Raw genomic sequence first — 27,465 nt, 5'->3', positions numbered from 1 at the left:
TGCGCCTTTAAAATTCAACGAACGCGGACGATGGCGTTGAGATAACCAAAGGGCTTCCTGTAATCGTATCTTCTTTGCTCTCTGGATGGATGAGCATGTTAGGCAGGCGGATGGAGTGTGTTACGCGAAGGGAAACTATGGGGGTGGTGCCTTATTTTTCCTATGTGCACACACTACGCTAGACTCTTGCCATTACTGGACCGATTCAGGGATATCGCGAGCCTGTCGCCCGAGCCCAAAACTGTATGATAGTTCTTTTAACGTTGATTCTTTCTGATGACGAATGATGTGCCAAAGCTTTCATGTGAATCGCCTCGTCTGCGCTTCTCTTGATATAAGTATCTCGTGGACCAAAGACTCAAGGTCCCAACCCATTTTACCAACCCTAGTCCCTGAACGGGCAACAGGTAGTCCACAGCCCAAGAATGGCATCACATCAAGGAGGTATCAACCTGCCTCTGCATCATATTCAATACAATGTGTCTATCGGGTTTGAAATTGCGATTGAGCGTGCGCCCGAGTAGATTCTATCAATGCGATAGCTTCAAAAAATTGACATAGTTTGATTTCGCTCCAAAAACTCCATCTTTAAATAAACCAGATAATAAAATTAAGACTTTGGTACACCGTCAAGCTTGGCTATGCTCGACCTCTTCTCCTTCACCTTGGGCTCAATCATTGGTTTGGCATCGGCGACCTTGAGCCACTCTCCGTTGAAGGCGTTGATGAGCCAGTTGTTTAGTTCTAGGAGGCGGTGCGGTTAGTATGGGTTCTCCGAGTGTCCTGTTGGGGCCTCTGGGGTGACGGGGGGGTTGGACTCACTATCGTAGACAATCTTGTTCGCATTGTGAAAGTAAATACCGTGGTCGCTATCAGGGAAAACATGGACGTCGTAATTCTCGACGCCTTCGAGGTTGAGCTTGTCGAGGAGGGTGAGGGTGCTTTGGTAGTGCACGTTATCGTCCGAGACGCCGTGCATCATCAGCCAGCGCACGTTGCCGGCGAGGGCGGAGACGTTGGAGATGGCCGTCTGGTCGTAGCCGTCCGGGTTGAGCTGCGGCGTGCGCATGTATCGCTCCGTGTAAATGGAGTCGTAGAAGCGCCAGTCCGTGACGGGCGCGACGGCCATGCCGTAGCTGAAGGTCTGGCCGGCGTCCATCTCGAGCGTCTTGAGGGTCTGGAAACCTCCGTAGCTCCAGCCCCAGATGGCGATGCGGGCCGAGTCGACGTACTTGAGGGCGGACCAGTGCTTGGCGGCGGCGATCTGGTCAATGGCCTCCCAGTGGCCCAGCTTCTCGCGGATGAGGACGCGGTTCTTGCGGCCGATGTAGCCGGTGCCGCGGCCGTCTACCGTGACGACTACGTAGCCGAGGGAGGAGGCGATGTAGGACTGGAAGTCGACGGAGAACCTCTTGCTCACGGACTGGGATCCGGGGCCGGAGTACTGCTGGAAGAGAACCGGGTACTTCTTCTTCTCGCTGAAGTGGGGAGGGCGGCGCTCGACATAGTTGAGCTCGACATCGTCGACTTTGATGGTTCCGTATTTGAGGATGGGAAGCTCGTACTTCTTTGCATTTTCGGCAAGCTGTGTATTCTGTTCGACGACATGCTCGTAACTGGTGGGGTTGCTGGGAGTGCTGATGACCTTCTGCCAAGGGATCTTGGGGCCCAGGTACGAGAGAAGGCCGAAGCCTGCGCCACTGGAGAAAGAAATGTCGTAGTAGCTCTCAAAGTTGGTGTCCGTGAACGGCTTCAAGTCGGAGCCGTTGAGGTGGACGCTGTAAACGTGACGCTGGATAGAGGACTCTTTAGTTGACACGAAGTAGACCAAGTTGTTGGCCAGGTCGACGGCGGAGGGGCCGTTCACGACTTCCCAGTTGCCACCCGTGAGGTAGACAGGCTCGGGGTTGTCCATGGGCGAGAAATAGGCAATATGGTCGCCATCATCGTGGATCACAGTATCGACATATCCATCGTCCGGTCTTCCATTGGCAGGGTCCGCAGGGATGAACTGGGTTTCGTGAGAAATCTCAAACCAGCCGCCGTCGATTTTGCCAACGTCAATGGTGTTCACAGTCTTGCCCGTCCGAGCCACGACGTCAACGAGAACCACGCGCATGATGTCGCTCACGCGGTTGGTCTCCTTGATGAGGACCTTGTTGTTAGCCCAGAGGACCATGTTGATGAGTCTGTCGTCATCGGCAAAACCACCCTCAATGTCCACGGCGAAAACGTCGCCACGCTCGACATCGTAAAAGAGCAGGTCTACGACGGGGTTGTGGCTACCGGCACGAGGGTACTTGATGCGCTTCTCGTCCGGATATGTCTCTTCGCCGGCGGGTTTTTCCTTGCCCGAGGGTCTAGACATGAAGTACTGCAGTGGGTACTCGGGCACACCCGTTTCGTTGGTGCGCAAGAAGGCGACATACTTGCCATCCTGAGAGTACCATGTAGCGCTGTTACTGGCAAAGACCTCCTCCTCGTACACCCAGTCGGGAATACCGTAAAAGTACTCGGGGCCACCATCCTTTGTTATTTGCGTAACCTTCTTGTCACCGTCAAGATTTCTTAAGAACAAGTTGTTGTCCCGAGTGAAAACGATAGCATTGCTCTGAGGGCTCCACGTCGCAAGCTGTACACGCGCGTCAGAATGCTCGGGGTCAAGAGGCTCAGCAGTCTGGGTCTCGACGTCGAAGATCCAGTACAGCGCGGTAAAAGAGTGGCGCCAATTGTGCTTGCGATCGGTCGAAACGAGCACCTTCTTCATGTCCTTGCTCGGACGGCCGTCGTACGGCGTCATTTGGCGGCCGCCAACGTTGATCCAAGGATTCTTCATGAGCGTGCGACTCTGGACGACCTCGGCGGAGACCTGGCGGTCCAGCTTGCCCGCCCTGACGTCCTCGACCACGAGATAATCCTTGCCTCGCGCACCCTGCTCGAGCAGCAGGCCATCCTCTCCATTAGGCCCCTCGATCCAGCTTATTGAGTGAGAGTAGGGCGACCAGAAGCCGGTCATGATCTGGTCCAAGGTCACCGGCTTGCCGGATCCGCGCGATGTCGCAGAGGGGTCGTGGTCGACCTGACTGCCGTGCTGGTATGACTTGCGAGACAAGAAGACGAACAGAGCACCTCCCCATGCGAGGAGGAATGCGGCAGCGAGTATGCATATCCCCTTCTTCAGCCCGCGGTCCATGCCTACACGGCGCATCATGCCCGTCGTGGGCGCCAGAAAGGGCCCCGTCTCGAGGTCATTGGCGTCGGACTCTTTGTAATCGTTGTCATCGTCGTCGTCCGGGTGGTCGGCGTAAGCGGGGCGCGAGGCGGACGGGGCGCGCCGTCTCTGGGAAGATGAAGACGAGTATGACTTTTCATTTTGTTCATGCAGACGGTCGAAGACGAGGCTGGTGGTGGACACGCTCGAGAGGGATGATTCGTGGGACATCCTGGGGTCCTCGGCGGTGGGTGCAGCGGAAGCGCTTGGTGCTGGGTCCATGGTGTCGGAGAACGGAGACGGAGAGGTCTCGTCGGGTGGTTATCAGTTCGTCGGTCGGGAGGGTTTGACGGTAGGTTCGGTTCTTCCGTCCGGGGGGTAAGCTATGCCAAGGCGAGAGGGCAGCAGGGCAGCAGATGGCAAAGCTAAAGAAAGATGGGATCGAAACTAGGTGGATTGCGCGGTGACTTGAAACGGCATGCTGTCTCGAGGCAGCTTCAGCCCTCTTTTGGAAATCAAAGGACGCAACGACACCCCATGGACCGGAGGGTTCGTATCTGGTGGTATCGCAGGAGGGCCGTCGGAAGGGTAGCACGAGCACGCAAGAAGATACGAGAAGGACCCGTGGGTGAAGGAGGAGAAGGGGGAATGTCGGAGAGTTGTGTAGGTGCGAAGGATCGTGAAGTGGACGTGGACGAGGCCGAGGCCGTGGAGGCGAGTCAATGAACGAACAAAGAGCACTTGGTACACCTATCGGGGTGCTGGGCTGGGGAGCTTTGCGGGTGGTCCACAGGTGCATCCATTGGCTTGGGTTTAGTGGCGGGTCCCCTGGCGGAGGTGGCCTGGATGTCGAGTACCACTGCTGTGGGAGACGGATGCGGAGCGCGGTAGCAAGTGGGCTTGGCCCGTTTCAATGGTTCTTCGGAGCTAGCCGGGGGGAGTTAGCAGGGTGCTACGGGTGTCTCGTTTACTTGTTCGAATGTAGCAGGTCTTAGCTAAGCGGCCCTTATCTTGCCTTATCGCGGGATTCGGACCCTGCCATTTCAAGGTACCTGACTGTACCTCAAGACCAGCTGCATCTGCACCTTCGTTTCTTCCATCTGCAAGCCAAATATTCCATATGAGGCAGGTCTATCAGGTCCATGTTCTCATCTCAATTGAGTAAGAGAGAGGCATATTCTTCACTCAGACATTGGCTAATCATTGTTTCTCATCTCAACTTCATCTGCGATCCATCTGGTCCTCATCAATGCACGAACATCACGACATCAACTGCAGATCATCGACAACAGACCATCACTGTTCCATGATCTCCGTATAAGAGCAGTCTATACTTGACTGTCCAAACATGTTTGACTTGTCAAAGTACTCGATTCAGCTTCCTCTCAAAATAATATCAACTACAACGCAGTGGTATCAAACCTCCTCTGCCCAGCTACCTCAGGCCTCCATTTCAGAATACCTCACACAACCGCAATCCTCCGTGAAACAAAAATCTCACCCTGCCAAGCTCAAACCCCACGACAACCTCACCTCATCCTTCTTCTCCCCCTTTCCTTTCACTTCCCGCCCCGTCTCATTCTACAGTGCTACACACTCTCTCAACTCCCCCCAAGCTGCGGCGCAACCCCTTCTCCTCCCTCAACCTTCTCAACAACACACGCAGTCCCATACGCACACGTCTGCGCGAACCCGCCTAAATCCGACGCATCAAACCTTAAACAAATAATCGCGTTGCCCCCCCTCTGCTTACACTCGCTCACCACTCTCCCCAGCGCATCGTTCCGGCAGTTATACAGCATCGTCGTGAACCACCGCAGCTCCCCGCCCGCAAGCGACTTGATCACCATGCCCAGGCTCGCGGCGATGTTGCGCGAGCGCACCGAGAGGCCGTAGACTGCGCCTAGGGTGCGGGTAACGCGGTAGCCGGGGATGTCGAACATTGCTGCTCCTGTGTAAGCATCGCTGCTGTGTAAGGTATGTATATGGAGTGTACAAGGTAAGGTAAGGTAAGGTAAGTGATGGGGTAAAGATGCGGACGTACTGGTTGTGATGACGCCGCCCGTTTCTGTGAAGCAGTGCAGGTCTGATAGCTCCGGCGGGACGTTGGCCACGTCTTCTTGCTTGACGTCGCTTTTTCTGCCCATGAAGTTCATTATGACTGTTCGTGATTTTGGCTTGAAGTCAATTGTGGTGACGAAAATCTTGGGATTTCAATGTTCTCTTCCCACTGCTGCAATACCTTGAGAGTATGAGAAAAGGCTGTACGTCTCTGTAATCTAGTAGGGTGGTCGCCGAGAATGAAGACAGTAAGCCCATACTTTATACAAAATTCAAAAGCATCCAGTTGCCCTGCTCCCTTACTTCCCAAACTTTACGTCTTCTTCCCCAAAGACTACCAACTATGAGGCCAGCAACTCCAATCCCGTGCGAGGCCGATCACCGCCGGGCAATGGATCCAAGCAGCCAAGCGACCAAGCGGCCATTCACGGCCCCATCCGGCGCACCCCACCGAAGCTCGCCATTGGACGCAGCCGGGGCTGAGTCCCCCGGATCGTATTTCGTATCTGCACCGATGACATTAGGCAGAGACACACGTGACGGGAATTGGCAATGTCTCTTCCACTTTGCACTCGGACGAACTGCGGTTAAGTAGCTGATGCGATTGGAGACATTGATCGATATCTTTCATGAAGGTCTACTCAGCCCTGTTTGCTCAAACGATATTCTCTACACGGGGGCTATGTTGTGTAATCGACTTGAGGTTGACGATGAGCTCAGCGACGGGTTGATCTCTGGACTTTCAACTGTTGCTTTCTTTCCGGAAGTTATGAATGCCTTGCAGCTTGATAGCGTGTTGACTGCATGGTAACACAAGACTGGCCAGTCCTAGTTTTGGGCCAGCCATCTCACAAACGCCATCAGCGTTTCGCCTTCATTTTGATATCTTATGCAATCATCAATTGCACTGAAGTACCAGCTGTGGGCAGAGAACTTTTAGTATTGGCTATTCGGGACCATAGGAGCAAGCGGCACCTGTGAGGCTGTAGCCTCTCTAGGAACCTGGAACAACTCCTCCCTTGGCCTCAAACGTCTCGGAACGTAGCCGCCGTCGACTTATCAAGAACACCATCAACTTGAGAATTCGACCGAGCTTCTCGAAGAACACATGGAAAGCAGACAAACTGAGTTGCTTCATCCTCCTTTGACTAAGCTATATCACTTTACTTACTTACCCTAACATGTCCAACGCTACCTTGCTCCAGAGGTTTCCCTCCTATTAAGCCGGCCCTTTCACTTCGCAAAAGTCCAAACATACGATGCGTTCGCCTTTCCTCATCCCTATCCTCCTCGCTATCCCACTCGCTCTGGCATCACCTTCACCCTGTACCGCCGCAACGATCCAATGTCCACTCATTTTCGACGGCCGCGTCCCCGCCGAAGCGACACCTCAAGACTTTGACACGGCCCTCGGCGGTGGGTGGAATCCGTATAATCCAGACTACGTGAAGGGCGCGAACTTGTCCTGGTCGGATATCATCCTCCTGCCGGGCCCGGCTCCGGTCTCCACTCGGCCCGGGTCACGGTCCTCCCGCTTCGATGTCGCGGAGAGGAAGCGTCCTCTCGAGGTCACGATTTCCGATGCGAGTGTCTTCATGAACCAGCGAGGCTTCCGGCGCGCGGGGTTGTTGTTTGCGGAGGATACGAATGAGGGGAGTCCTGCGGGGGAGGGGGTGAAGACGTTGCATTTTAGTGCGAGGTTGGATTTGGAGAGGCCGTTGAATTTGACGCACGAGTATCTTGTAAGTCTTCTTCTTTCGGTGCCTCCATTGACGGAGGATGTGAAGGCCAAGTTGCGAATGCATACTTTGGTGGCATTCAAGCTGATAATATTTTGGTAAATGCAGAATGTCTGGCACGAGACGGCGGCGTATGATGCGAATCAGTTCAATTTCCAGACCGGCACCATCATCGGCCAGCTGGATTTACCAAAAGACACGTACAAGCTGTTGGATCGGGATAATAAGCTGCTCTGGTCGACGCCGATGGCGATGGACGGGTCGTGGCAGAACTTTGCGCTCACGTTGGACTTTTTGAACAAGTGAGCTAAGCCATTCTCACTCCTCCTAGCCCTCTGTTCATCCTCGAATGACTGATCAAACTACGTTTGGTGCTTTGCGAAAAAGAACCTCCGGCTGACGGTCTGCCTCCAAGTACAATCCAGATATGGCACTCGGCGGGCAACAACCCGCTCGCGAGGCAGGGTGGTGTCGTCCCGGTTGATCTCGCCGGCGACGGGCAGTACCAGATTGGCATCTTGAAGAAGCCCACGGGTACCGATGACGTGGTGAACTCGGGGTATCAATCCAGTAACCTGAACGAGGGTCTGATTTACGGTGGGATCTTTATTGAAGATAGCGCCAATGGTTGTGTGTCCATCTAAGAGTCTGCTCGTCTTTACTTCGTCACTTGGGTTATTGTGAGCCCGTCTCTAAACCTCCAAGTTCAAATCTGTTTCTCCAAGTCTATTTGTCCGAATCTAGAACCATCATCTTCATGTCGCATGTTCGTAAACGGACCTCTAGGGATGCCAGAACTCTAATTCTATCCTTTCTCACCGAGCAATTGAGGAGGGGGTGGGTGACCCCCCCCCTCCCCCAGAGAGGCTTATTCTTGCACATTCACGGCAGTAAAGCTCGCCTTCAACGGAGCGATGCTAATGACGCCATTAAGCGAAGCCCACAGGTCCTCACCCTCGGAACTCTCCTCAGCTTGCCGTTTGATATCACCAAGCTGCGGCGCCCACCGAAACTGATACGTACGCGACGACGATGCCGGCGCCGACATCGCCAACTTCTTCTCAGGGTCGGCGGCAGAGTCCTCGAGCACGGGAACGAACAAGCCCCCCGTGACCCATCTCCCCTCCGCGATCTTCGTCAACCTCACCGGCGCCTCACCGACGTCGGCGACCATGGGCACATTGACGCTATACACCTCCACTTGCGGGTGCCACTCGCTCGCAAGCTCCTCCACGAGCTTCACGGCCCGCACGCACGCCGCGCGGATGGTCGTCGGCGGTTGCGGGTCTTTACTCCCGAAGCTGAGGGCCACGGCGCGGCGCCCGCACTGCGCGGCTTCCAGGGCGCCGCCGACGGTGCCACTGCTGAGCGCGTAGACGGTGCTCGCGTTGCGGCCGTGGTTGGGGCCCGATACGACGAGGTCAAAGTCTTGCGGCGATAGGTTGGGCGTGTGGAAGAGGCCTAGTTGGGTGCAGCTTGCTGGGGGCCCGTTTACGATGAGCCAGCGATGGGTGCGGTCTTCAGTCTCGCCGCAGCCGGGGATGCTGCAAGTTTTGTTGGCGTCATCTGGACAGAATGACGCTGGACATCTGCTCTCTGCGGTCAGGGTCTTGCCGACGGCGTGGGCTTTTCCGATCCAGGAGAGCGGCTTGTCGGGTATGACCACGACGGTCGTGTGGCCCGCCTCGTTCAGGGCGGTGATGAGGGGTGCCAGGTAGGGCGAGACGGGGGACGGGGGACCGTCGTCGTTGACTACCTACGGACACGGAAGAGGGAGAGGCGTACTCATCAGCTTATTTGATGTTCCACCCCGTACGTTTGTAACCATGTCAGCCGGGTATAACCCACGCATTGTGCGTATGTGAGTAACCCGGCCAGGGGGGGGGGGGAGATAGTAGGCCAATTTATTTACCAAGAGCCGCATTGTCACACGTCGGCGATGTCCTAAGGACAGTGAGGTCCAAAGAAAACAAAGAGATAGGAAGAGATGTGCCGAGGTCGGGCAGCAATATATTGGCAAATCTGGCGCCGACGCGTTCGGCTTTTCTGATGCCTCTCTTCTCTGGTGGGGTTTGATGGGGTAGTGCCGTAGTCGTAGTGGTAGTACGCCGTAGATCCAAAGCAGGCTGCCGCCGAGCCGCAGCAGTGACGGACAGAAGAATGCAGAAACAGGGATCAGGAGAAAAGAAGGCAACCGAGGGCCAAGATCAGGCTGCCCGGCTGTGGTTCCGCGGACGAGGCAGACGAAAGGAAAAGATGGTGTAAAGGAGAGTTTCCGGGACAGACTGTAGCTGGGCGAAGTATGACGCGCGCGCTTCGGTCACTCAAAAGAGGGAAACATGAGAAAAGGGCTGGCTGGTTTGGCTGGATTATAAGAGACAACACCAAACCGGGGGGTACAAGAAAAGCTCCGATGTGAGGTATGACTCTTACCGTGGTCCATGGGAGAACCCACAGGGCTGATATTCTGTGTTTACCTTCACCCTCTAGTCGGAGCAAAGAAGGGTCTGTTTTGTGTCGCGTCCTGTCATGTGGCACGGTATTGACTTTGTCCGATGATTCTGAGAAGAAGTGAAAATTGATGTTCCCCTCCTCATCCATCCCGGCCCAGTTCTTGTCTTTCGGTTGACCCCGCCGACCACGGAGCACGGCAACGCCGCATCGGATGGATCTACGACCGGGACCAAGGTCGAGTGCACGAGAAGGGAAAGTCGAGGTAGATGAGGGTGGGATAATGCCTCCAATGTTCGGATCAAGGCCACAGTCCACAGTCCACACACACACACGCCATACATGCCACAAATGCGACTCAGAAGCAGCCAAAGAACTTGGCACGCTTGTGGGCTTGTGGGAAATACTTGAACTTTGGGACGAGGCGTCCCGAGTCGGTGGTGCGCCTTGCGGTTTGCCCAACGTGAGCTTCTGCAGGCTCTCTCTCTCTTCTTGGTCCACCACACACTCGCCCTGTCTCTATGGAGTATGGACTACGAGATGGTGTAGTGGAGAGGAAGTACTTAGCTTGCACCCTGCTCATGTACCCTCCTCATGTACCCTCCTCATGGACATCACAACCTTGCCATGTATGGAGGGAAACCAAACATTGGGACGAGGAAAGAAAGTGTCTAAATCATTGGACGAAAGGCGTGCGAGAGAACCAAGAACCGGTGTAAGCCGCCATCTGCCGCCCTCTGCCGCCCTAAATCGGAGCCCTGTAACTCCCTTCCCCGGCGCCAACTTCTGCTGTAACACACCGAAAGGCGTGCACGTTTCCCCTTGCCTAGGGGTCTGGTTGGTCCATTTAGTCCCCTGGGCTACACTAAGGAAAGCACCGCGCAGATGCCACAGCAGAGACACTCAGTGACGAAAGCTTTCCTCTCGTCCGCTTGTTCCCACACGCGCACACACACTTACACACACCCTTCGTCAACCACATGCCAACAAGACAGACAGACGGACAGACAGACGCCTCCAATCAATCTGATCAAGGTCCAGCCAAGCAACAGCAGAGCCTCGTCTTGCCAACCCAGGCAAACGATACCTTATGAAGGGCCTCCCATCCCCTCCCCAGCCTGTTTGGGGCACTCACTTCCTCTTCTTGCCACACTTCTGGGCAAACTCACTCCAACACAGCCTTCTTGGGATAGAGTAGGCATTCATCATCAAAGTCATCTTGACATTTCACACTGGTATGGCACACTGGGATAACATCAGGAACAATACCCCATTCACATGGGCCGGGCAATCGGCCGACGACCCCTTCAGCCAACAACAATGGCCAGCAGCAGCAGCAGCAGGCCATGATGGCTCTTCTGCTCAGCCCATCGGTCCCGCCGGCCTCCTCAGCACCGACGCTCCTAGAAACGATGAGTCCTTGATCAAGTGAGTTGCAGCCTTGTTGTCTCCTTTGCCCGAGACACCGTCATAGTCGTTGTCTAACATAGCTCAGGGACTTTTACGACGAGCTTCCAGATTATCTTCATCAAGCCGGCGTCTCCGCTCTATCGTCCACTTGGCCGCCTACCCACGCGGCAGTGGCAGACCAGAACGATCTCCCTTTCGACCTCGCCATTGACAATGGCATCGAGCTCGACGCCGCTAAACCTGTGTCGTCGGAGCTGGCCCGAACAAGCAGCCAGGCGAGCTCGTCTGGCGTCGATGAGGAGGAATCCGTCGTCTTCAGCCATGCTGGCGACTTTAGTAACGGTGTAGGCTTCGATGACAGCTTTGGACAAGGCTTGTTTGGCAGCATCAACAGCCCGAGCACCACCTTCTCCGACGTCATCCTGTCTGCGAACCACTCCCTTGAGAGTAGTCCCATCGTGAATACTAGATGCCCATATCTCAGCTTGCAGGCAGAGAGTCCCGTTTCTGGCGCTTCGTCGGCGACGGCGGCCAACACCCCGCAATCATCCGTACTCGGCGTCGATGATGCCTTTTCCGACATTGGCTTTGCTCCCGCCGATACGCCAAGAAGCGTCCCGGGCCCGCATGTCAGCGCCCTGTCGACGGGCTTGGCGAATCAGACTTCGTTGTCAACCAGCTTGAGTCTGAGTCCTACTTCGCCCTTCTATGATCGTTGGGATTCTGATGTCGGGGAGGGGAGGGTTGACGACTTTGACCGTCTGATGTGGGGCACTCCATCGCTCCCCGAAGGCTTCATCCCGTATAACGCGAACCAGTTGGGCCCGTCGTTGGTTATTGTTCCACCTGATATGCCCGACATTCACATGGGCGACTATTGCGATAGTGCGACTCCCGACCCGCCTTCACCCTCGCAGACGCATCCCATCGACTACTACCTTAATGAGATGTATGCACCTCCTAGACTAACACAACCTCGGAGCGTCCCAAATACATCGGCAGCACAGAACCCTGCCGTAACCGCGGCGAGTGGCCTTCTGGTCCCGGGTAGGAGACTCAGGAGACGATCAGACCCGGTCCGTATGGATGCAGTCGTCAGAGGACAGGTCCCCAGACTTCAATCGGCAATGAGCAGCACCACTCCTGCATCGCAACGCAGAAGCCCCGTTCAGCGTACCACGGCTCAGTTCCTGTCTGTATCTGGCGCTTCTCACTTCCAGAGATTGCGCCCATCCGAGCCACCGAGGAGGTCAGGAGTGACAGAGCCCATGCCCATCGTGGCCCGCCCAAGAAGGTTGAGCAACAGCAGCAGTAGCAGATCCTCTGATACACAAAGCCTCGTGGGCCGGCCCGGTCGGTCAGGCCCGGCTCGCGGGCGCCGCCACGGCCCGATGGACCCCGTCTCTCGTGGACAGGCCAAGGAGACGCGGAACAAGAAGATGGTGTGCATTCGCTGCAAGCACTCCAAGCAAAAGGTAAACACTTATAACCAAGGCAGTCCGTGGTACTTTTTACTAACCTGTGCCCAGTGCAATCGAAGTGATGATTCCTCCCAGGGCTCTTGTACCGGATGTGACAAACACGGCGGCTCTCAAAGGTGGCCCGGGCCCTGCGTCAGAGCCCATTTTGAGGACCTCATTCAAGCGGGAACGTGTAACTACATCTGTAAGTCAATCTTTGGAGCACCGATATCTTCCACGTGGAGACTAACCATCATGCAGCCCAACACGCCATCTATCATCCGACCCGTGACAATAAGACCCGCATCCGCAGAGAGCTCCCCAGGCAAATTCAAATCGACAATCTCATCCACAGGGTAAACCGCGCGCGAAGCCATTTCAATATCCGCGTCCACCAAGACGGCCGCCCCATCTATGTCCTAGACCTCGACGCGTGCCACGAGTACCTCCACGGTCTCCGACAGCAGATGGACGGCAGCGAGTGCAGCTTCCAGGCCTTCATCGACCGAGAAATCCTGCGAGTCGATCCCAAGACAGACGACTGGGAGCGCTGCATGACCCAGCTGACGACGTCGCGAGACGATCCACTCGCCTTACTCTGCCTCGTCAACAATATGCCCAGCCGCGCGGGCTTCTCCTACGTCTCCAAAAGGCAGTTCACGCCTATGGGCACACCCGTGGAGCAAGCCCTGAACCCTGAGAGTCCGCTCGAGGCCGAGAACCTCGTCCTCGCCGCGCAGCTCTCGAAGCTCATGTGTCGCAAGCTCGAGGTCAAGGCCTACGGGAACCTTCAGCGCCTCCTGCACGAGTCGGGGAACATGGACGACGATAAGGTCCTCCCGTTCTTACAGAGGCTCGGTCGAATTCTCCTGACGCTGCGCTGGCGGTTGTCGTGGTGGGCTGTGGTACCAGGTGACGCCGCCGCCGTGTACGACCAGGCGGACGATGATGCGAGGAAGCAGGCTGTTCACACAAGAGTACAGTCTCTGTGCCGGATTCTCTACTTTTACTACTGCTGCGTACGCAGGAGGTTGCCGGTGTGGACAAACGTCGATGCGCTGAGGGGCATTCACTCACGGTACCCGGACACCGAGGCCGAGATTTGGGATGATTTTCCGGGAAACGAGAGCCTGGAAGGGTTTGATGCGTGGATGGAGCGAGGCACGGGGCTTATTCGCGACGCTGGGGTCTTAAGTCGATTGCGCGCCATGGGGTTGACTGCGTGAGAGAGAGGGAGACAGAGCGTGTGTGCGGTATGCATTTCTTCCTTGTTCTTTTGAGACCAGTGTTCGTTCTCTGTTCTACGTGGTCTTGATTACGATCTTTTCAGCGATGTAGGCGTTTGGAGGTTATCTGCTACAAATTTGGGAAATGGGGAAACAGCACACTCGTTGGAAGATGTTACTTGAAATCCAGTTCGGCGCTCTGTTTTATGACTATATGAGATACCATAGAGGAAACGGGCGTAATTGGGAGGTATAGCAAGCGTCTGTATTTTCTAGACAAATCAAACGATCGCCTTTTTTTTCGATGCCATGTCTTGGAACGTCCTTGTGAACAGAGCAGTATGCCACCCTGATGGTGACATGATGCAGAACCGGACCGCGCAAAGCACCACTCATTCAAGGTGCTGCTGCTGGCCTGCTCAACTCTGCGAAATGTCTCGATAATAGTGTTGTAATCGTGTTTCGCATTCCAGATCTGGACATTTAAACTGCCTACCTTGGCTTTCAATTTCGTGGAGTGTGATTTACTACATATCTTTCAGTTTCACAGCTCTTCCCGCGTATGATGCTCTAATTCAATGACGTTACTATTACTGCTGATCCGGGATGGACAAAAGGGCTCCCCGAGAGTAAAGGAATCTAGACTATCCGGGTTTCTGTCTTCATAGAGGATACACTGATCACATTCGTACTTGCCATTCACCACCACATTACCCTTGACATTCAAAAAGGTAGAGGACTGCTGGTCATACGCAGACTTTCTCTCACTCCTACCATGCGTACGTTAGGAAAGCAGATGGGAGCTCCTGATAAGGTGGTCGTTGGTGGGACCTTCTGCGTGATCTGGGCAGCCTAGAGCACCCCTTCTCAGTCAAATAACTGAGCATTTTGAGGTAGGTACTTCGGGAAATGTCCAGCCGAACTCGCATAAATATCAGGGAAGGGCCAAGGGAAATCACCTCATTCAACGCAGTTGAGAGGAGAGACCAATCCTTCCTTCTGTGAGTGTCATGTTTTTTCCGGACGTACCTCAACTCACACGGCACTGCCTGCGGTTGAGATGTAGGTTTAGACCTGAGATAGGCACGACCCGTTGGAAGGCTAAGCAAGTACCACTTCCACGTCTCTGACATTTCGTCGGGACCTCTGAGGCAACATACCCGGGAGCTTCTTCTTGTCAATGTCCAACATCAAGAAATGAAATCACTTCGGCCCAAACACATGAGATTTACGACGCGGTGTCCAAACTCGAAGCCTCTGTCTCTGAGGAAGTCAACCCTTCTCGAAATTCGTTCCTAGAGAAGGGAGAAAGTTGAGAATCCCGTCCCATCCCATCCGCAATGCTCCCCACCAGACCGCAACTGATCATCCACAGATGCCATCCCCAAAGCCGTTTAGCGTTTGGACTACCCCGGTCACAATCGAGCACCAAAGCTCCTTTAGCTTCGGCCGTGGGAGAGACAGGATGGGGACCCTGCAAAACCCTGTCCAGACGGTTTTCTCGATTCCCAGCCATCCATTTTTTGGTCTATTACATACTTTCACATGGGATACGTACCAACAATATGTGAGACCAAATGCAATCAATTGGGATCATGTTGAAAATACGACAAGAGTCACATACATCTCAAAAAAAGGCGACACACAGGACGACAAACCAGCGGTGAATGAACAAAATCAAAAATCAAAACAACAGACAATTGATACGTTGCAATCAAGACGTCGGGACTTTGCATAGTCAGGCTCTGAAAGACTCATACAACTGGAGACCGTCCACTTCTCTTCAGCATCCAGACAACTAGAGTCACCCTCATTCGCCGAACCAAAGAAACCAACAGGTCCAACACTTGCTTCCTGTGCTCCCCTCCTGGCCAGACCTGTTCTCTACTACGTATATCCATCGGAAGCGGACACTCGCACGCAGGGCCACGCATTAAGTCGCAGAAGAGTCCAAAAATTTGGTTGCGAATTCCCACATTCCGCCGCTCCCCGTCCACTCACAACTTTTCAGCCCCCAGTCCGCACACTAAATCTTGCCATTTGCCGAACGAATTGCTTGCGTCGGAAATCGCTTGCATATCCAGTGAAGAAAAAAAACGAACCCTGGTTCTTGCGCACGCGAGAGAGTTGCGAGAGCCTACGAATTCACCTGGCCTGGGCCCTTGAAAGACTTCTGACTGTTGACAAGCTGGCAACAACACTTGAAAGATCCACGATCAGGTTCAAGGTGTCGAGGAGATATCCACGTTTGGGCTGAAGTTGTCCAGCAAAACGAACTCCATCCAGAGTTCAAAACCTAGGGTGTACCCTCGTCGTTCTCGTCTATCTATCCCCATTCTTCGCCTCCTGGTCTCTCTAGACTCTCGTCCACCAAAAAGCACGAACCAGTTTCCCCTCCCCCTCCCCCTCCGACCTTCCCACCAGTTCGCGAGCTTCAACATCGCTCCCCTGGCGAGTCCATCCAATTCAATTAGACCCCATGTCATAAGGCTACGAATACAGCATAGCCAGCTCTATCCGTACGAACGCCTCATCAAGGCTCAAGACAAGACAAGACAACCCCCCAGGCATAGTAAAACTCATCTCCGTGTGTAACGCGCCACATCCCATCCCGCAAACCGTACTCCCCGAACCAGACAGTGTCGCATTCTCCAGCCTCGCACAAGGGTTTTTTAATTCCCTCCCCGGACTGGTTTGGCGTCTGTGGGTTTCCACCGCACCGTCTCACCACCTCCACGTCTCGATAGCTCTCCGACTCTCACTCTCACTCTCACTCTTCACTCCCACTCTCTCACTCCTTACACAAACCTCTCTCCTCCTCCACCTCTCAACCTGAGCATCCACAAGAGCTCGCCTCTCTCACCACGATAATCACGGCTTGATCCCAGCTGTGTCCCTCCTCCTTCATCCACCCACCACCACGACCTCACATCCCGGACCTAGTCTCCGTACGGATAGTCTCAGCCACCCACACCCACCCAGCAAGAAGCTCTCCCACTACAGAGAGCTCTCCCACACCACCTGCAACACCTACACCGCAAGACAATCGCGAGACACGCAACACACACGCAACATCACAATGGGCTTCTTCGACTTGTCCACGGGCAGCGTCATCTCCGGCCGCTCCTCCCACTCCCGCCGGCACTCCTCCCACCACTCCAAAAAGCACAGCACCAAGCACCGCTCCCGCTCCCGCTCCTCCTCGCGCTCCCGCAGCAAGCGACACAGCGCGCCCAGCATCGCCGCCTCCATCTTTGGCGGCGACGACTACAAGAAGAACAATGCGTCGCGGGGCTCCTTTTTCGGTATTCCCAATGCCTCGCGCTCGTCATTCTTCGGCTTCGGCGGCGGTATGTCTGTCCATTGAATCCTCAACCCAGCCTCCCCCTCATCCAGCTATTCTACAATCCGGGAAACTCAATTGGCTTTCCCCAAGGCCCAATACCTTAGAACTAACACGATTTATCAAGGCCGCCCCTCGTACTACAAACGCTCCCCGCGAAACGGCTTCGTCCAAAAGACCCTCAAGCAGGTAAAACGCCTCTGGCGCGACCTAGTCTACTACGCCAAAAAGCACCCCTACAAGGTCGTCGCCCTCGTCATCATGCCCCTCATCACGGGTGGCTTCCTCACCGCCCTCCTCGCCCGCTTCGGCCTCCGCCTCCCGCCAGGCATCGAGCGCATGATTGGCATCGGCGCCAAGGCCGCCTCGGGCGACTCCATGGGCCTCGTCGGCGAGGCGGTCCGCATGGCGAGCGGCGGGTTCGGCGGTGGTGCTGCCACCCGCGCGCATGTCGAGAGAGGGTACGATGGGGATTATTCGTGGGAGAGGAGGAGTGTTGAGCGGGATGGTGGTGGTGGTGGTGGCGGTGGTTGGGCCGATGGGCTTATGAATGGTGTTGCCAAGATGTTTGTCTAAACCCCGACTCACAAGGCACCGGGAGCAAAAAGAACGAACGGGCAAGAATTATGATTGGTATGGGTGGACATTCTTGTTCAGCATTTTTATGACTGAAGAGCGTTTTCTTTTCTGGTTTACGGGCTTTTTTTTTTTGACTATTTATTCTGGTTCGTCCCATGCATTTTCCTGGGAACCGGCCTTTGGAAAAATTGTATGCCACGTTACGACCGTGCATGGCGCATTTACATATATACCTCTAGATATATCAAGATACGATTGATGACCTTTAAACAAACTTGTCAAGGGGATTATGCATGGAGACTAGAAGCACAGAGATGCAGGCAATGGGAGAGCAAGGAAATCATTAAGAAATACGGAGTATTGTTTCTATTATCGGTACTAGACACGGCAGACAACTTTTGACCCAGCCCTTGACAGCGAAAAGATTACTTCTTCTTGCGCCGACCACCGGTAGGCTTCCTCTTGGACGGCGACGGGTTGGCAGACTTCTTACCCCGCGAAACCTCACGTGCCGGTTCACGGGCGGCAGCCTCCTCCACGGCAACGGCCTCCTTGCGACCTCTCCGCGTAGTCGGACCGGATGAAGGCGGACGCTGCGGCGGCTCGACGATCTGAGCACCGTTTCCGATGCCGTCGCTGGTGCTTTCCTCGCTGCTCGCCTCACTGCTTTCTTCGCTGCTACTCTCCTCGGGTGGCGGCCCGCGCGGAGCCCGGCCGCCTCGACCCGTCGGAGGCGCAACGGATGTTCGGCGCCCGTCGGTGGAGCCCGATACGTTGCGTCGAGCGGCACTGGCGGGACCTTCAGTCTGGAACTGGAATGGGTCAACGCCATTTCGAGATTTTGGCAGAGACGAGGTCGAAGAAGCAGGCGACATGTTATCCGATGGCAAACGCTGGCCTGGAGGCCCCTGGACGTAGGCATAATTGAAGGGCGACGAGCCCCTCTCGCCCATGATTCGAGACGTCGGTCGCTGCGAAGCGGAAGTTGCCGATCTAGGACGGGTGCGTGAAGCGTTGGGCGGCGGAAAGTATCCCATGGGCGGCATCGCACCACCGTCTTGGACATTGGCGAATGTTCCAGGCGACGGATGGCGGGGCAGATCGTCCTCCAGAGCCAACGTAGGCGACCTTCTGCGAGAGGAGGTTGGCTGGAATTGCGACAGCGGAATGGCGAACCGCTGCTCCTTTTCGCGCCGCTGCTTACGCTCCTGCTTGCGTGCTTCCTTTTCAATGCGCTTCCTCCGTCGTTCTAGGGCGGCCATCTCTTCTTTGCTAAGGTTGACCTCGAGCTTGCCCCGTTCTTGTGCACGTCGGATACGGGCCAGAGCTCTTTGCGCGAGCGCCTCATCCCGCTCTCTCGGAGAAAGCTGATCCCAATCAATCTCTTCTTCCTCTTCTTCGTCGTCTTCCGAAGAGGACTCTTCCGAGTCCTCGCTGTCGTCTTCGCTGTCGTCCTCGTCATCGTCCGAATGCTGGTAGTCGTATCCTCTACGCAATGCCGTCGTCCGGTCACCCACGTCTGTACCCGTGAAGCGGAGCGGGTCGCTTGCGAACCGCTTTCCTCGCGAAACCAAACCAACGCCTTGTGTATCTGAATTGTCCAATTCCGTCTCCTCTAACTCCTCGACAACTCTCGTCCCGTCCTCCCAGGACCCCTGTTGCGCAGCTCCCTGTTTCCTCCGCCCGCGCCTTGATGGTCTTCCCCACTGGGGCGCAAATTTGGGAGCTCGCGGCCGACCATCTAGACCGCCTCCCCGGAAAAAGCCTCATCGATAGGCTTGTCCATAAAAGCAGCGTGGCCGAGGATGACCACGCCAGAAGCACCAACGAGCCAGAGCAGCGTCGCGAAAGGCGAGGCGTACAGGCCCAAGGGCACAGAGATGACGAGAAGACCGGTCCACAGTTGGGATGTGGTGGCCTTGAAAGAGCCGATCTCGAGATCACGACCGTCGAGCTTGCCAATGAGGAACATGCCCGCAATGACAAAGATGATGTCGAAAAGCAACAGCCAGTTGGTCAGCAGAGCGTAGATGCTGAGCATCAAGAAGACGACGCTGTAGTTGCTGGAGAAGTAGGAGAGGTTGTAGTTCCATCGCGACTGGACCTCACCAAAGTTGGCGGGCTTGGAGAGGCGCTTCATGTCGAAGAACTCGCCGACAGGACGCAGGTTGGCGAAGCGGCCGCTCAAACCGCCGGAACGCATGCTGTTGAAGCGCTCCTGCAGGCCGAGACGGTTCGTCAGGGCGTCGATAGGGATCTGGATGCGAGCCATGGTGTCGGTGTTGGATGTGGAAAATGCGATTGATGCGCGTCGGTAAGGTGGAAGGCGTCGGTAGAGGAGGGTAGATGAAGATGCAGAATGTCAGGGGGAGACTTTTGTACGGTTTGTTGATCGTCACACAGGAAAAGACCGTGTTCTATATGAGCGGGTGCAGGTTAGCGGGATGCATGCACAGGGTGGATGGTATCGGTATTGTAGGAAGAATGGTGGATTTGAAACATTTTGGGAGGTTCAGGCCATGTGTCTTTTCAGCTCCATTCCTCGTGGAATTAGCTTTCCTGACGCGCGGAACGGAACACGTACGCACCTTGGGGCGATGAGAGGTACCTAAGGGGCGGTAAAGGCTAAAGAAAGCTGCCTTGGGGGATGTTGGCAAGCGTGATGCTGCAGGCAGAATTTGGGTACCCAATGCGGTAGAAAGTTGGTGCTGACTAGGCAGAGGCTGAGCAAAGTCGATGAAGGCGTTTGGTGATGATGGTATTGTTGACGTTGGTCTCGTCGTGGTCGCGGTGGCTCGGTGCTGAGGAACCGAAGGCGATCTTTTTTTCTCCCGTCAGCTTTTCTTTTTCCGCACTCGGTACCCAGGCAGGGAAAATCTCGGTAGGTGCTGAGCAAGGCAGTATGGGCTGGATCCGTAATCTCGTCAATTCAGTTCAGGGGTGGGAATTGGTGATTGGCACTAGAAAACCGTAAAACGGCACGGTTTCCCACACGTTTGGTTGGCGTGGGAGAGGAGAAAGGGGGCCCCTGTCCGGTCGTCCGTGTTCCCCGTCTTGGATCTTGAATTTTCGGGTTCGTCTCGTAGGAGTTGGGTAATGAGAAGGGATGAATGGATATATTGTTGTAGAGGCTGAGGCTGAGGGAGATGCATGCTCGAGCAAACGCTTGAGGAATTCGCTACCTTGGGCCGAATGCCAGACGAACCATGATGCGGGAAGGGAAGGTACCGGTAGGTATGTGAATCATGTGATCAAGGCAGGGGAACGAAAGGGAAGGAAAGGCCAAAGGGCAGCTGTAAGAGATGGAAGGAGGCCTAACTCCCCAAGAGCTGGAAGAGGAAGGCGACAAGGGAAACATGGGATGAAAGTGAGAAAGAACGTCGCTTACCTCTTGCCAACTTTGTTGTGAATTGACCACTTCCTTCCCTCGAAACTCCCAGTGTTTTCACAAGGAAACAACCCTTTCTCTGCTTCTTTCTCTTTCTTCCTGTTTGTCTTTCTTTCCTATCGTGACAATTCCCGTCGTTCGGTCGCGCGGGGGGCGAGCTGCGGGGCTCGCCCTCTCGTTGGTCGTTGGTTGACCTTTGTATTCCTTCCACGCTCGGAAAGAAACAAAAACACTCAAAGGCCGTAGTGATGCATCTCCCGCTGGTCCTCCATCCGACTTTGTCAGTCAGAAGAAGAGGAAACACAACAGGTAAATGACAAGACGATAGGGAAGAGAAAGGGAAGAACCCGACAAAGATCCGACCACCGAAGGGGATATGGGCAAGCTTAATGAAGGAAGCGGAGAGAGAGAGAGAGACAGCCAACTCAGCTACCAAAGAGCTCTGACCGCCCCTCCATTAACCAAGGAAGACTTTTCTTTCTCGTCATGGTGTATCTGACTTTTGGGCTGCAACTAACACTACTCCGTACACCGCACTCCGTACCCAAACCACCGCCTTGCTTTATGACACAACCGCCGGCTACTACTACCCATTACTTCCCTGGTTTCTATTTCCCGTCGTTGACCCCCCCCCCCCCCAGAGTACGGACGCATCCGGATGGGGGAGCAAGACAGACGAGAAAGCTTGAGAACCACATCCGAGGATAGCTCAGAGCCCATAGGTAGCTTCAAGCTGGGGCGACACACAATCCTCAATTGGGCTCCATGGGATAGGACAGCGCGGCAGCTGGATCATGGAGGGGGACCCCTCTTGCATGCCTCTGGCAAGTCAGAGCCGGCCAAGTCGCATTCAAGGCTGTCAAGCCGGAGTGTGTTTCCACACCGCATGGTCCTCTGTCTCCAGACTCCGGTTTCTAGCAGCATCTTGTCTCTCTCCCAAGCACCCACGCATCTAGGTATGGACCCGTCTCCCTGAGAGCAAGACGGGAGTTTCTACTGAAAAGAATCTGGAGGCGGTGGGAGAAAGCAAAGGCTGGAAGCTCTGTTAGACTCCCCCTCCAAAACTAAAAGACAACCACCACTCGGTCGACGATCGCCCCAAGGACCAATGACGGACTAGCGGTACCTAACGATGGCGACCCAAGCGGCAGACCCCCAAGGAAACCCCCAGATGGCAAGAATGACACTAATGTGAAGAAGAAGCAGCCATCGCCCGCTAAATCGTGACGTGAGGCCAATGGGCTGGAATGAAAGAAGGGATGACGGCCGAGCCAAAGCAGACTTTTTTTTTTTTTCTCTTTCTTGCTCGTGGCTCTCTCTCTTCACCTTTCCTTACCTTCCATCAATTCCAGCCCGACCGCGCCACGCCCTTCGATGCCTGCGGCTTTTGTTGGTGTCTCAAGGCAAGCTCAGATATTGCCAGGCCCACGGTTCGCTCGCCAATGCGCCATCACCCTCACGTCCATCCATACCTACCTTGCGACGATCAACCTCCCGAGGCAGTTAGGAACATATTCCTGCGTAGGGTAGCGTGGGAAGCCGATAGATAGGCAAATGGCGTGCGCCAACGCAGTAATGCATTCATGCGGCAGCTCGAGGAAGAAGATCCGGGTTGGAGCTTCAAGCCTTGCAGCCCTCAGGTTGTATTCCGTGGCGCTGACTCTGGGAGTCCAAGGTAGAGTCACAGTTACCTATCCAAACGGCACAGCTTGTGTGGGTAACCTCCTGCTCGCTTAATGAGCTTGTGGCCTCTGGATTGAGAGCCTCGGGATGGAATACAAGTAGTCGCAATGCTCAAACGCTTTGTGGCATCGTGTATCCGTACGCTGCCGCGGTATCTGTTTTCGCCTGTTAGCTACCTTCCTTACCTACCTTATGCTCAACTGCTTGCTTCATCTTGTTCTGCCTAAGGTCCCGTCATTTCCTCCGATATTATTTTGGGTACGTACTCTGAGCAGCTTGCTAGGGTAATCACCACAAGCGCTTCACCAACTTGGAAGCTACGAACTACCTCGCCTTAGGTAATCCTGGAATGGAAGGGGAATGAGACACCTCTGGAAGAATCTGGAGCCCGAGACAATACGTATCGTCTAACAGCACCTCAATCTTTCCTTCTTAGAATGCAAAAGAGTCCAATCGCAACATCTCTTCGTCACAAAAAACCCCGCGGCAAAGCATCAAATATTCCCATCTCTAGCTGAGGTATCCGTACAGAGTACACTACCTTACCTACTAGGTAGTAGGTACACAGTCAGACAGTACTTGCTTCTTCCCATACCGTCTCTCCCGCCCGCCGTCAGACTGTCTTGTCTTGCCGTGCCGCCGCCGGAGTCTCAATGACAGTTACAAACTTGGAACCCCAACTCTTTCGGCATCCACATCATGATCAAAACATGAACAAATCGTTTGCTTCGAAGGGTCAGGTTCCTCGCTCGCCCGCTCGCTCAACCGTCATCACATTCGCTCGTCACCAACAACATGAGCTGGGGGGTATATAATTAATCCCGAGATGCAACTGGACCGTCGAACCGTGAGGCGGTCTCCACCCCATCCCCACAAACTGTTGGAGCCCGCACTTCCTAGGCTCCCATGCTCGGTGATCATCACGAAATCTTGTCGAGCCCACTCGGGCCTGAGGCCAGGTCCTTGACTCAGGGTCTCGCATCATCTACCATCCATGATTCAACTTCAACGCGGCGCAAGGTGAAGAAGCTCAGAAATGTAAGCAAATTGTGGCAGGTTAAGAGCTGATGATAGCTGTCAGCAGGAAACCCCGTTGAGATATTTATTCGGCTTGAGCTCATCGTATCGTCCGCAGGATCCGTCAATCACTCGCAGCATCGGGGCCCATCCCATTCGGACGGATACACTTCTCCCCTGCAGACACCTACCTCACCTCTTCCTTCGTACGAAAATATACGTGGACCTCTGAGGTGGAGGTGGTTGCTGCTGCCACCTACACAGTACTGCGTAAAGCCGTGTACTGCTGACAATACCTTACCTTCTTCACCTTCCCCTGACCTTGCACTTTGTTCGCACCAACGATCCTTTTCATGAAAGTTCCTTTCCAGCATCCGAACCAGAGCGCTACCAACGTCATCTCCCGCTGCCGCTCATCAAGTCGTTGCACCAATGCAGCCCTCTCGAACTCAGATTCCCAGACTCCTCCTATCCGCGGACGGTGAATGCTCGAGGCTCAATGGAAGGCTCAAGCACTCGTCAATCTCGCCTCGTCTCATATGCTTCAAACAGACCCGTCTGTCGTCGTTGTTCATGTCGTCTATCGGAATGATGGACACGCACGTCCTTGATCCTGGTCGCCTCTTACACCCTCTAGGCTCTGCCCCTCCGATCCCAATCCTTTTTTTGAATTCGGATAATAAGTGACGGGGCAACTATTATTTATTACCATTTATCAAATCTATTCTCATCCCGGAGCAGCACACACACTCACACTCTCTCATACTCACATGTACACACACTCCTAGCGCCTCTATCATACTCCTTACCCTGCCTTAGCATAGGGACGCATACCTCACCTTTACGGCTATAGTCCAGCAGCGAGACGAGACAGATGCAGGCTCGCCCGCTCATCCAACGCACGCTACATGCCGTGATTGCTCTTGCTACTGCTGCTGCTGCTGCTGCAGCCGCCGCCGCAGTTCCATCACATCTCATCCCTCACTCCCGCCAAGTCACTTGGTGTGGGAGGCTAGGAGCCACACCCAGACATCCTGACACCCCCCTTTACCACCCCCTCCCTCTCTCCCAAGGCGCCCCGAAGGAATCCAAGAATTCAAGGACAAGTCTCAAGAGACACTCCCCCCCTTCTGCTCGAGAACGAAATGGGCGAACCGTTCTTCCCGGGGATTGGGCAAACAGCGTTTTAAACCCCGCCACTCTCACCAGATGCGTTGCTACGAACAGGATACGTACCATGACCTTTTGTAGCAGTTGTGTCGCTGTCGCATGAGCTGCTGTTGCTGTCCTGGTTGCTGTTAGCCGTTGTAACTTGTTCAAGTTGTTCCTACGGGTACTGCTGTTGATGTTGCTGCTACATGATGCCCCCTACCTTACCTTGCGGATACCTTGGCTTGACTACCCGTATTACCTTGCTCTTACGGATCACCCAGAGCAGATATGGTACCTTTTCCCAACGCACCTTTAAAGCAATCTTGCAGTAGCAGTCGCAGTAGCATTTGCATTCACAGTCACCCCCCAATAAGCGAAAGTACTTTTAGCTGTGCCGTACGAACGGCTGCCGTACCTGAACCAACCTGGGACCTTGCTCAACCTACCTAGTCTCTTTGGTCCCTTGGAATTGGCCCGATTGATCCTCATGCTCCTGCTGCTACAGCTGTTGTTGCTGTTGCTGTTGCTGCTGCCACTCCTGCTTTGCTTTGCCTCTCTTGCTCATTTTTTTTCTCTCATTTTCCTTTTGACCATTGTAGGTAGGTACTAAGTTGGTTCGTTCTTCCCCTTGGTTTGGTTGGTCCGCCCGGGTTTCGAGCTGGTTGGTTTGCTGTGGTGTGTTGTGTTGCGGCTTGCCCTGGGAGGGAGGTAGGATGGGGAGGAGAGGAGAGGAGAGGAGAGGAGAAAAGCAATATTCATCTCCTGGTCCCCAAAGGAAGGAACGAACAAACAACCGAGCATTAAAGACCTTCCGTCCTGTTCGCAAACTCACTATTTTCATCCTTTCCCGTCGGGGGTTTGGAGGCCCAGTATGAAATGATCCCTACGTCCAACTTCTTCCCTCCTTCACCATCATCACCAACTACAACGGCACGTCAAAACCCAAACCAACCCATCCCAGCCTTCCCGTCCGTTCGTCTGTCTGCCTTTCCCATGACGGCTCCGTGATCCGTCTGAGTCTCACCTGACACGGACGACGATTGCTCTTTCTCTCTATCGCCGTACCGAATTACCCGTATCTCATCTTTCTTTCGCCGCGCACCCGCGGCCTATTATGTCTCTAGCCAAGCCCGAAGGTTTGTTCTCACTCCCTTTTTCTGCGTTTCCTGGGTTCAATTGATTGCTCTTGATTTTTCCTTCTTTTTGTTTGCATTATCTCGATTGCCGACGTCTGGATCGACTGTAGGCCTGCTACGAAACACGGGAAATTGGCCATACGAGGCGCGGCAGGATGAGAGAGGAGAGGACAGATTCGCCATGCCAGGATTACGGAGAGAGCAAGAGACACAACGCTGATTTATATCCCCGGGCAAAGAAACCACGTTCATGATGGCCCCTCCAACAGCCGCAAAAAGACCGCACGCCGCCGTGAGCAAAGGTAGCGCAAACATGTCTACCATCGAACCATGGTAAGTCTCAATTTGATGACAACAGCACAGCACCTCTGCCGCTCTTTTTTTCTCCCCGTTTACATCCATTGAGAGAGCATCCAAGAGAGCTCCCTCCATCTTCTCACCCGACAATTGAAGACATGCCGCGAGTTTTCTTTTACAGCTCTTTTCTCAATGCTGACCCTTTCTCGCGACTCAACCATAAAGGGCCGAGCTACCGTATCCCAACTTTGACTGCTCAAAGTACAATTACATATTGACCGACGACGGCGGGTTCTGGCAATTGCAACAACAGCATTCGCCCTCAGAAGAGCTCCCCAACGTTGTACCGCGCATCGCAACGAGCAAATCGCCCATACAAAAAGTCCAAGATATCGAATGGACCTGTCTATCGGCAGCATGTCCTTCGAAGCCATTCAAACGGAAAGTCGACCTCGACAAGCATTACAAACAGGCTCATGTCGATAGCCAAACCACGGCGCCTTCGCCCGCGCTCTCCCTAAAAGATATCACGCCCGCGACAAGCACCAGTAATCCAAGTCCCAAAATCACAACCAAGAAACCGCCAGCTGGCACCAGCAAGGCTAAGGGCAAAGCTGCGGGCGCAGGAGCGGCGGGGGCGACAGGGACGGCGACGGCGACGGCGACAGCGGCGCAAGGGAACAGGAATAACAGCGTAAACGGCGCGGGCAACAACAGCATCAGCAACAAGGACGGCACCGCCGGGGTCTTCCTCTGCGACTATCCGGCATGCAACCGCAAGAACGAACCGTTCAACCGCAAGGACCGGTTGCGCATCCACCTTACCGACGTCCACAAGGAGGACGTGAGCGCAAAGACGTTTGAGATGACGGTCGCGTGGTTGCAGGAGCGCAAGATCTATCCCAAGTGGTGGCGGTGTTCCAAATGCCTCGACAGAGTCAAGATCGAGGAGAGCGGGTGGTCATGTCCGCGGGACGGGTCCAAGGTGGAAGACATACGGCGCGAATTTCGTGAGAAGCAACATAACATGTGAAAGACGCATCGCGGCGTCAGCATCGTCCTTTGTGTCTCACCGGATCGTTCATCGCATCCCACCCCCATCATCGGCATTTGCATCGCGTCGCCACACCAAGGGGGATCACAGGTTACTAAAATCGGAGTTCTTTTTTTCATCGCATTAAAAAGTTATCTTCCGGGGATGGAGGAACTGGCGTTTCTTTTTACATGTTCTAAGGCCCGGTTTGGGCCTGGTCCTATTCTATTCGATTAAGAGTGGACGGGAAGTACTAAGATTGGGTTACGGTATTCTGGG

The 27,465-nt window shown here is 54.6% G+C and overlaps 8 protein-coding genes across 8 annotated transcripts; 4 read left to right on the top strand and 4 right to left on the bottom strand.

Annotated features, from left to right (window-relative positions):
* Positions 1-610: 610 nt before the first annotated feature.
* Positions 611-3,493, bottom strand: CPAR01_05635 (uncharacterized protein; the record flags this gene model as incomplete). The annotated part of the gene is made up of 2 exons (XM_060489911.1): positions 611-744; positions 823-3,493. 2 exons carry the CDS (start codon positions 3,491-3,493, stop codon positions 611-613), a joined length of 2,805 nt encoding a protein of 934 aa, XP_060351377.1.
* Positions 3,494-4,812: 1,319 nt separating this feature from the next.
* On the bottom strand, positions 4,813-5,367 carry CPAR01_05634 (YjfJ protein; the record flags this gene model as incomplete). Its single annotated transcript, XM_060489910.1, has 3 exons — positions 4,813-4,907; positions 4,965-5,156; positions 5,256-5,367. 3 exons carry the CDS (start codon positions 5,365-5,367, stop codon positions 4,813-4,815), a joined length of 399 nt encoding a protein of 132 aa, XP_060351376.1.
* A 1,164-nt stretch (positions 5,368-6,531) lies between these two features.
* CPAR01_05633 (uncharacterized protein) lies at positions 6,532-7,655 on the top strand (the record flags this gene model as incomplete). The annotated part of the gene is made up of 3 exons (XM_060489909.1): positions 6,532-7,014; positions 7,120-7,313; positions 7,427-7,655. The coding sequence occupies 3 exons, from the start codon at positions 6,532-6,534 to the stop codon at positions 7,653-7,655; spliced, it is 906 nt and encodes a 301-aa protein (XP_060351375.1).
* Positions 7,656-7,879: 224 nt separating this feature from the next.
* On the bottom strand, positions 7,880-8,863 carry CPAR01_05632 (TTL domain-containing protein; the record flags this gene model as incomplete). Its single annotated transcript, XM_060489908.1, has 2 exons — positions 7,880-8,767; positions 8,828-8,863. 2 exons carry the CDS (start codon positions 8,861-8,863, stop codon positions 7,880-7,882), a joined length of 924 nt encoding a protein of 307 aa, XP_060351374.1.
* A 1,689-nt stretch (positions 8,864-10,552) lies between these two features.
* Positions 10,553-13,558, top strand: CPAR01_05631 (uncharacterized protein; the record flags this gene model as incomplete). Its single annotated transcript, XM_060489907.1, has 5 exons — positions 10,553-10,656; positions 10,723-10,890; positions 10,958-12,347; positions 12,402-12,537; positions 12,594-13,558. 5 exons carry the CDS (start codon positions 10,553-10,555, stop codon positions 13,556-13,558), a joined length of 2,763 nt encoding a protein of 920 aa, XP_060351373.1.
* Positions 13,559-16,637: 3,079 nt separating this feature from the next.
* Positions 16,638-17,477, top strand: CPAR01_05630 (uncharacterized protein; the record flags this gene model as incomplete). Its single annotated transcript, XM_060489906.1, has 2 exons — positions 16,638-16,908; positions 17,029-17,477. 2 exons carry the CDS (start codon positions 16,638-16,640, stop codon positions 17,475-17,477), a joined length of 720 nt encoding a protein of 239 aa, XP_060351372.1.
* A 428-nt stretch (positions 17,478-17,905) lies between these two features.
* CPAR01_05629 (prenylated Rab acceptor 1) lies at positions 17,906-19,752 on the bottom strand (the record flags this gene model as incomplete). Its single annotated transcript, XM_060489905.1, has 2 exons — positions 17,906-19,186; positions 19,228-19,752. The coding sequence occupies 2 exons, from the start codon at positions 19,750-19,752 to the stop codon at positions 17,906-17,908; spliced, it is 1,806 nt and encodes a 601-aa protein (XP_060351371.1).
* Positions 19,753-26,106: 6,354 nt separating this feature from the next.
* Positions 26,107-27,186, top strand: CPAR01_05628 (uncharacterized protein; the record flags this gene model as incomplete). The annotated part of the gene is made up of 2 exons (XM_060489904.1): positions 26,107-26,189; positions 26,379-27,186. 2 exons carry the CDS (start codon positions 26,107-26,109, stop codon positions 27,184-27,186), a joined length of 891 nt encoding a protein of 296 aa, XP_060351370.1.
* Positions 27,187-27,465: the final 279 nt, after the last annotated feature.

This window comes from Colletotrichum paranaense (genome assembly GCF_030867605.1).
Source record: "Colletotrichum paranaense strain IMI 384185 chromosome Unknown Scaffold_4.1, whole genome shotgun sequence".
In the NCBI taxonomy this organism is placed as follows: domain Eukaryota; kingdom Fungi; phylum Ascomycota; class Sordariomycetes; order Glomerellales; family Glomerellaceae; genus Colletotrichum; species Colletotrichum paranaense.
Note: the sequence above shows the minus strand (reverse complement) of the source record. Positions and strands in the feature narration are given on the sequence as shown.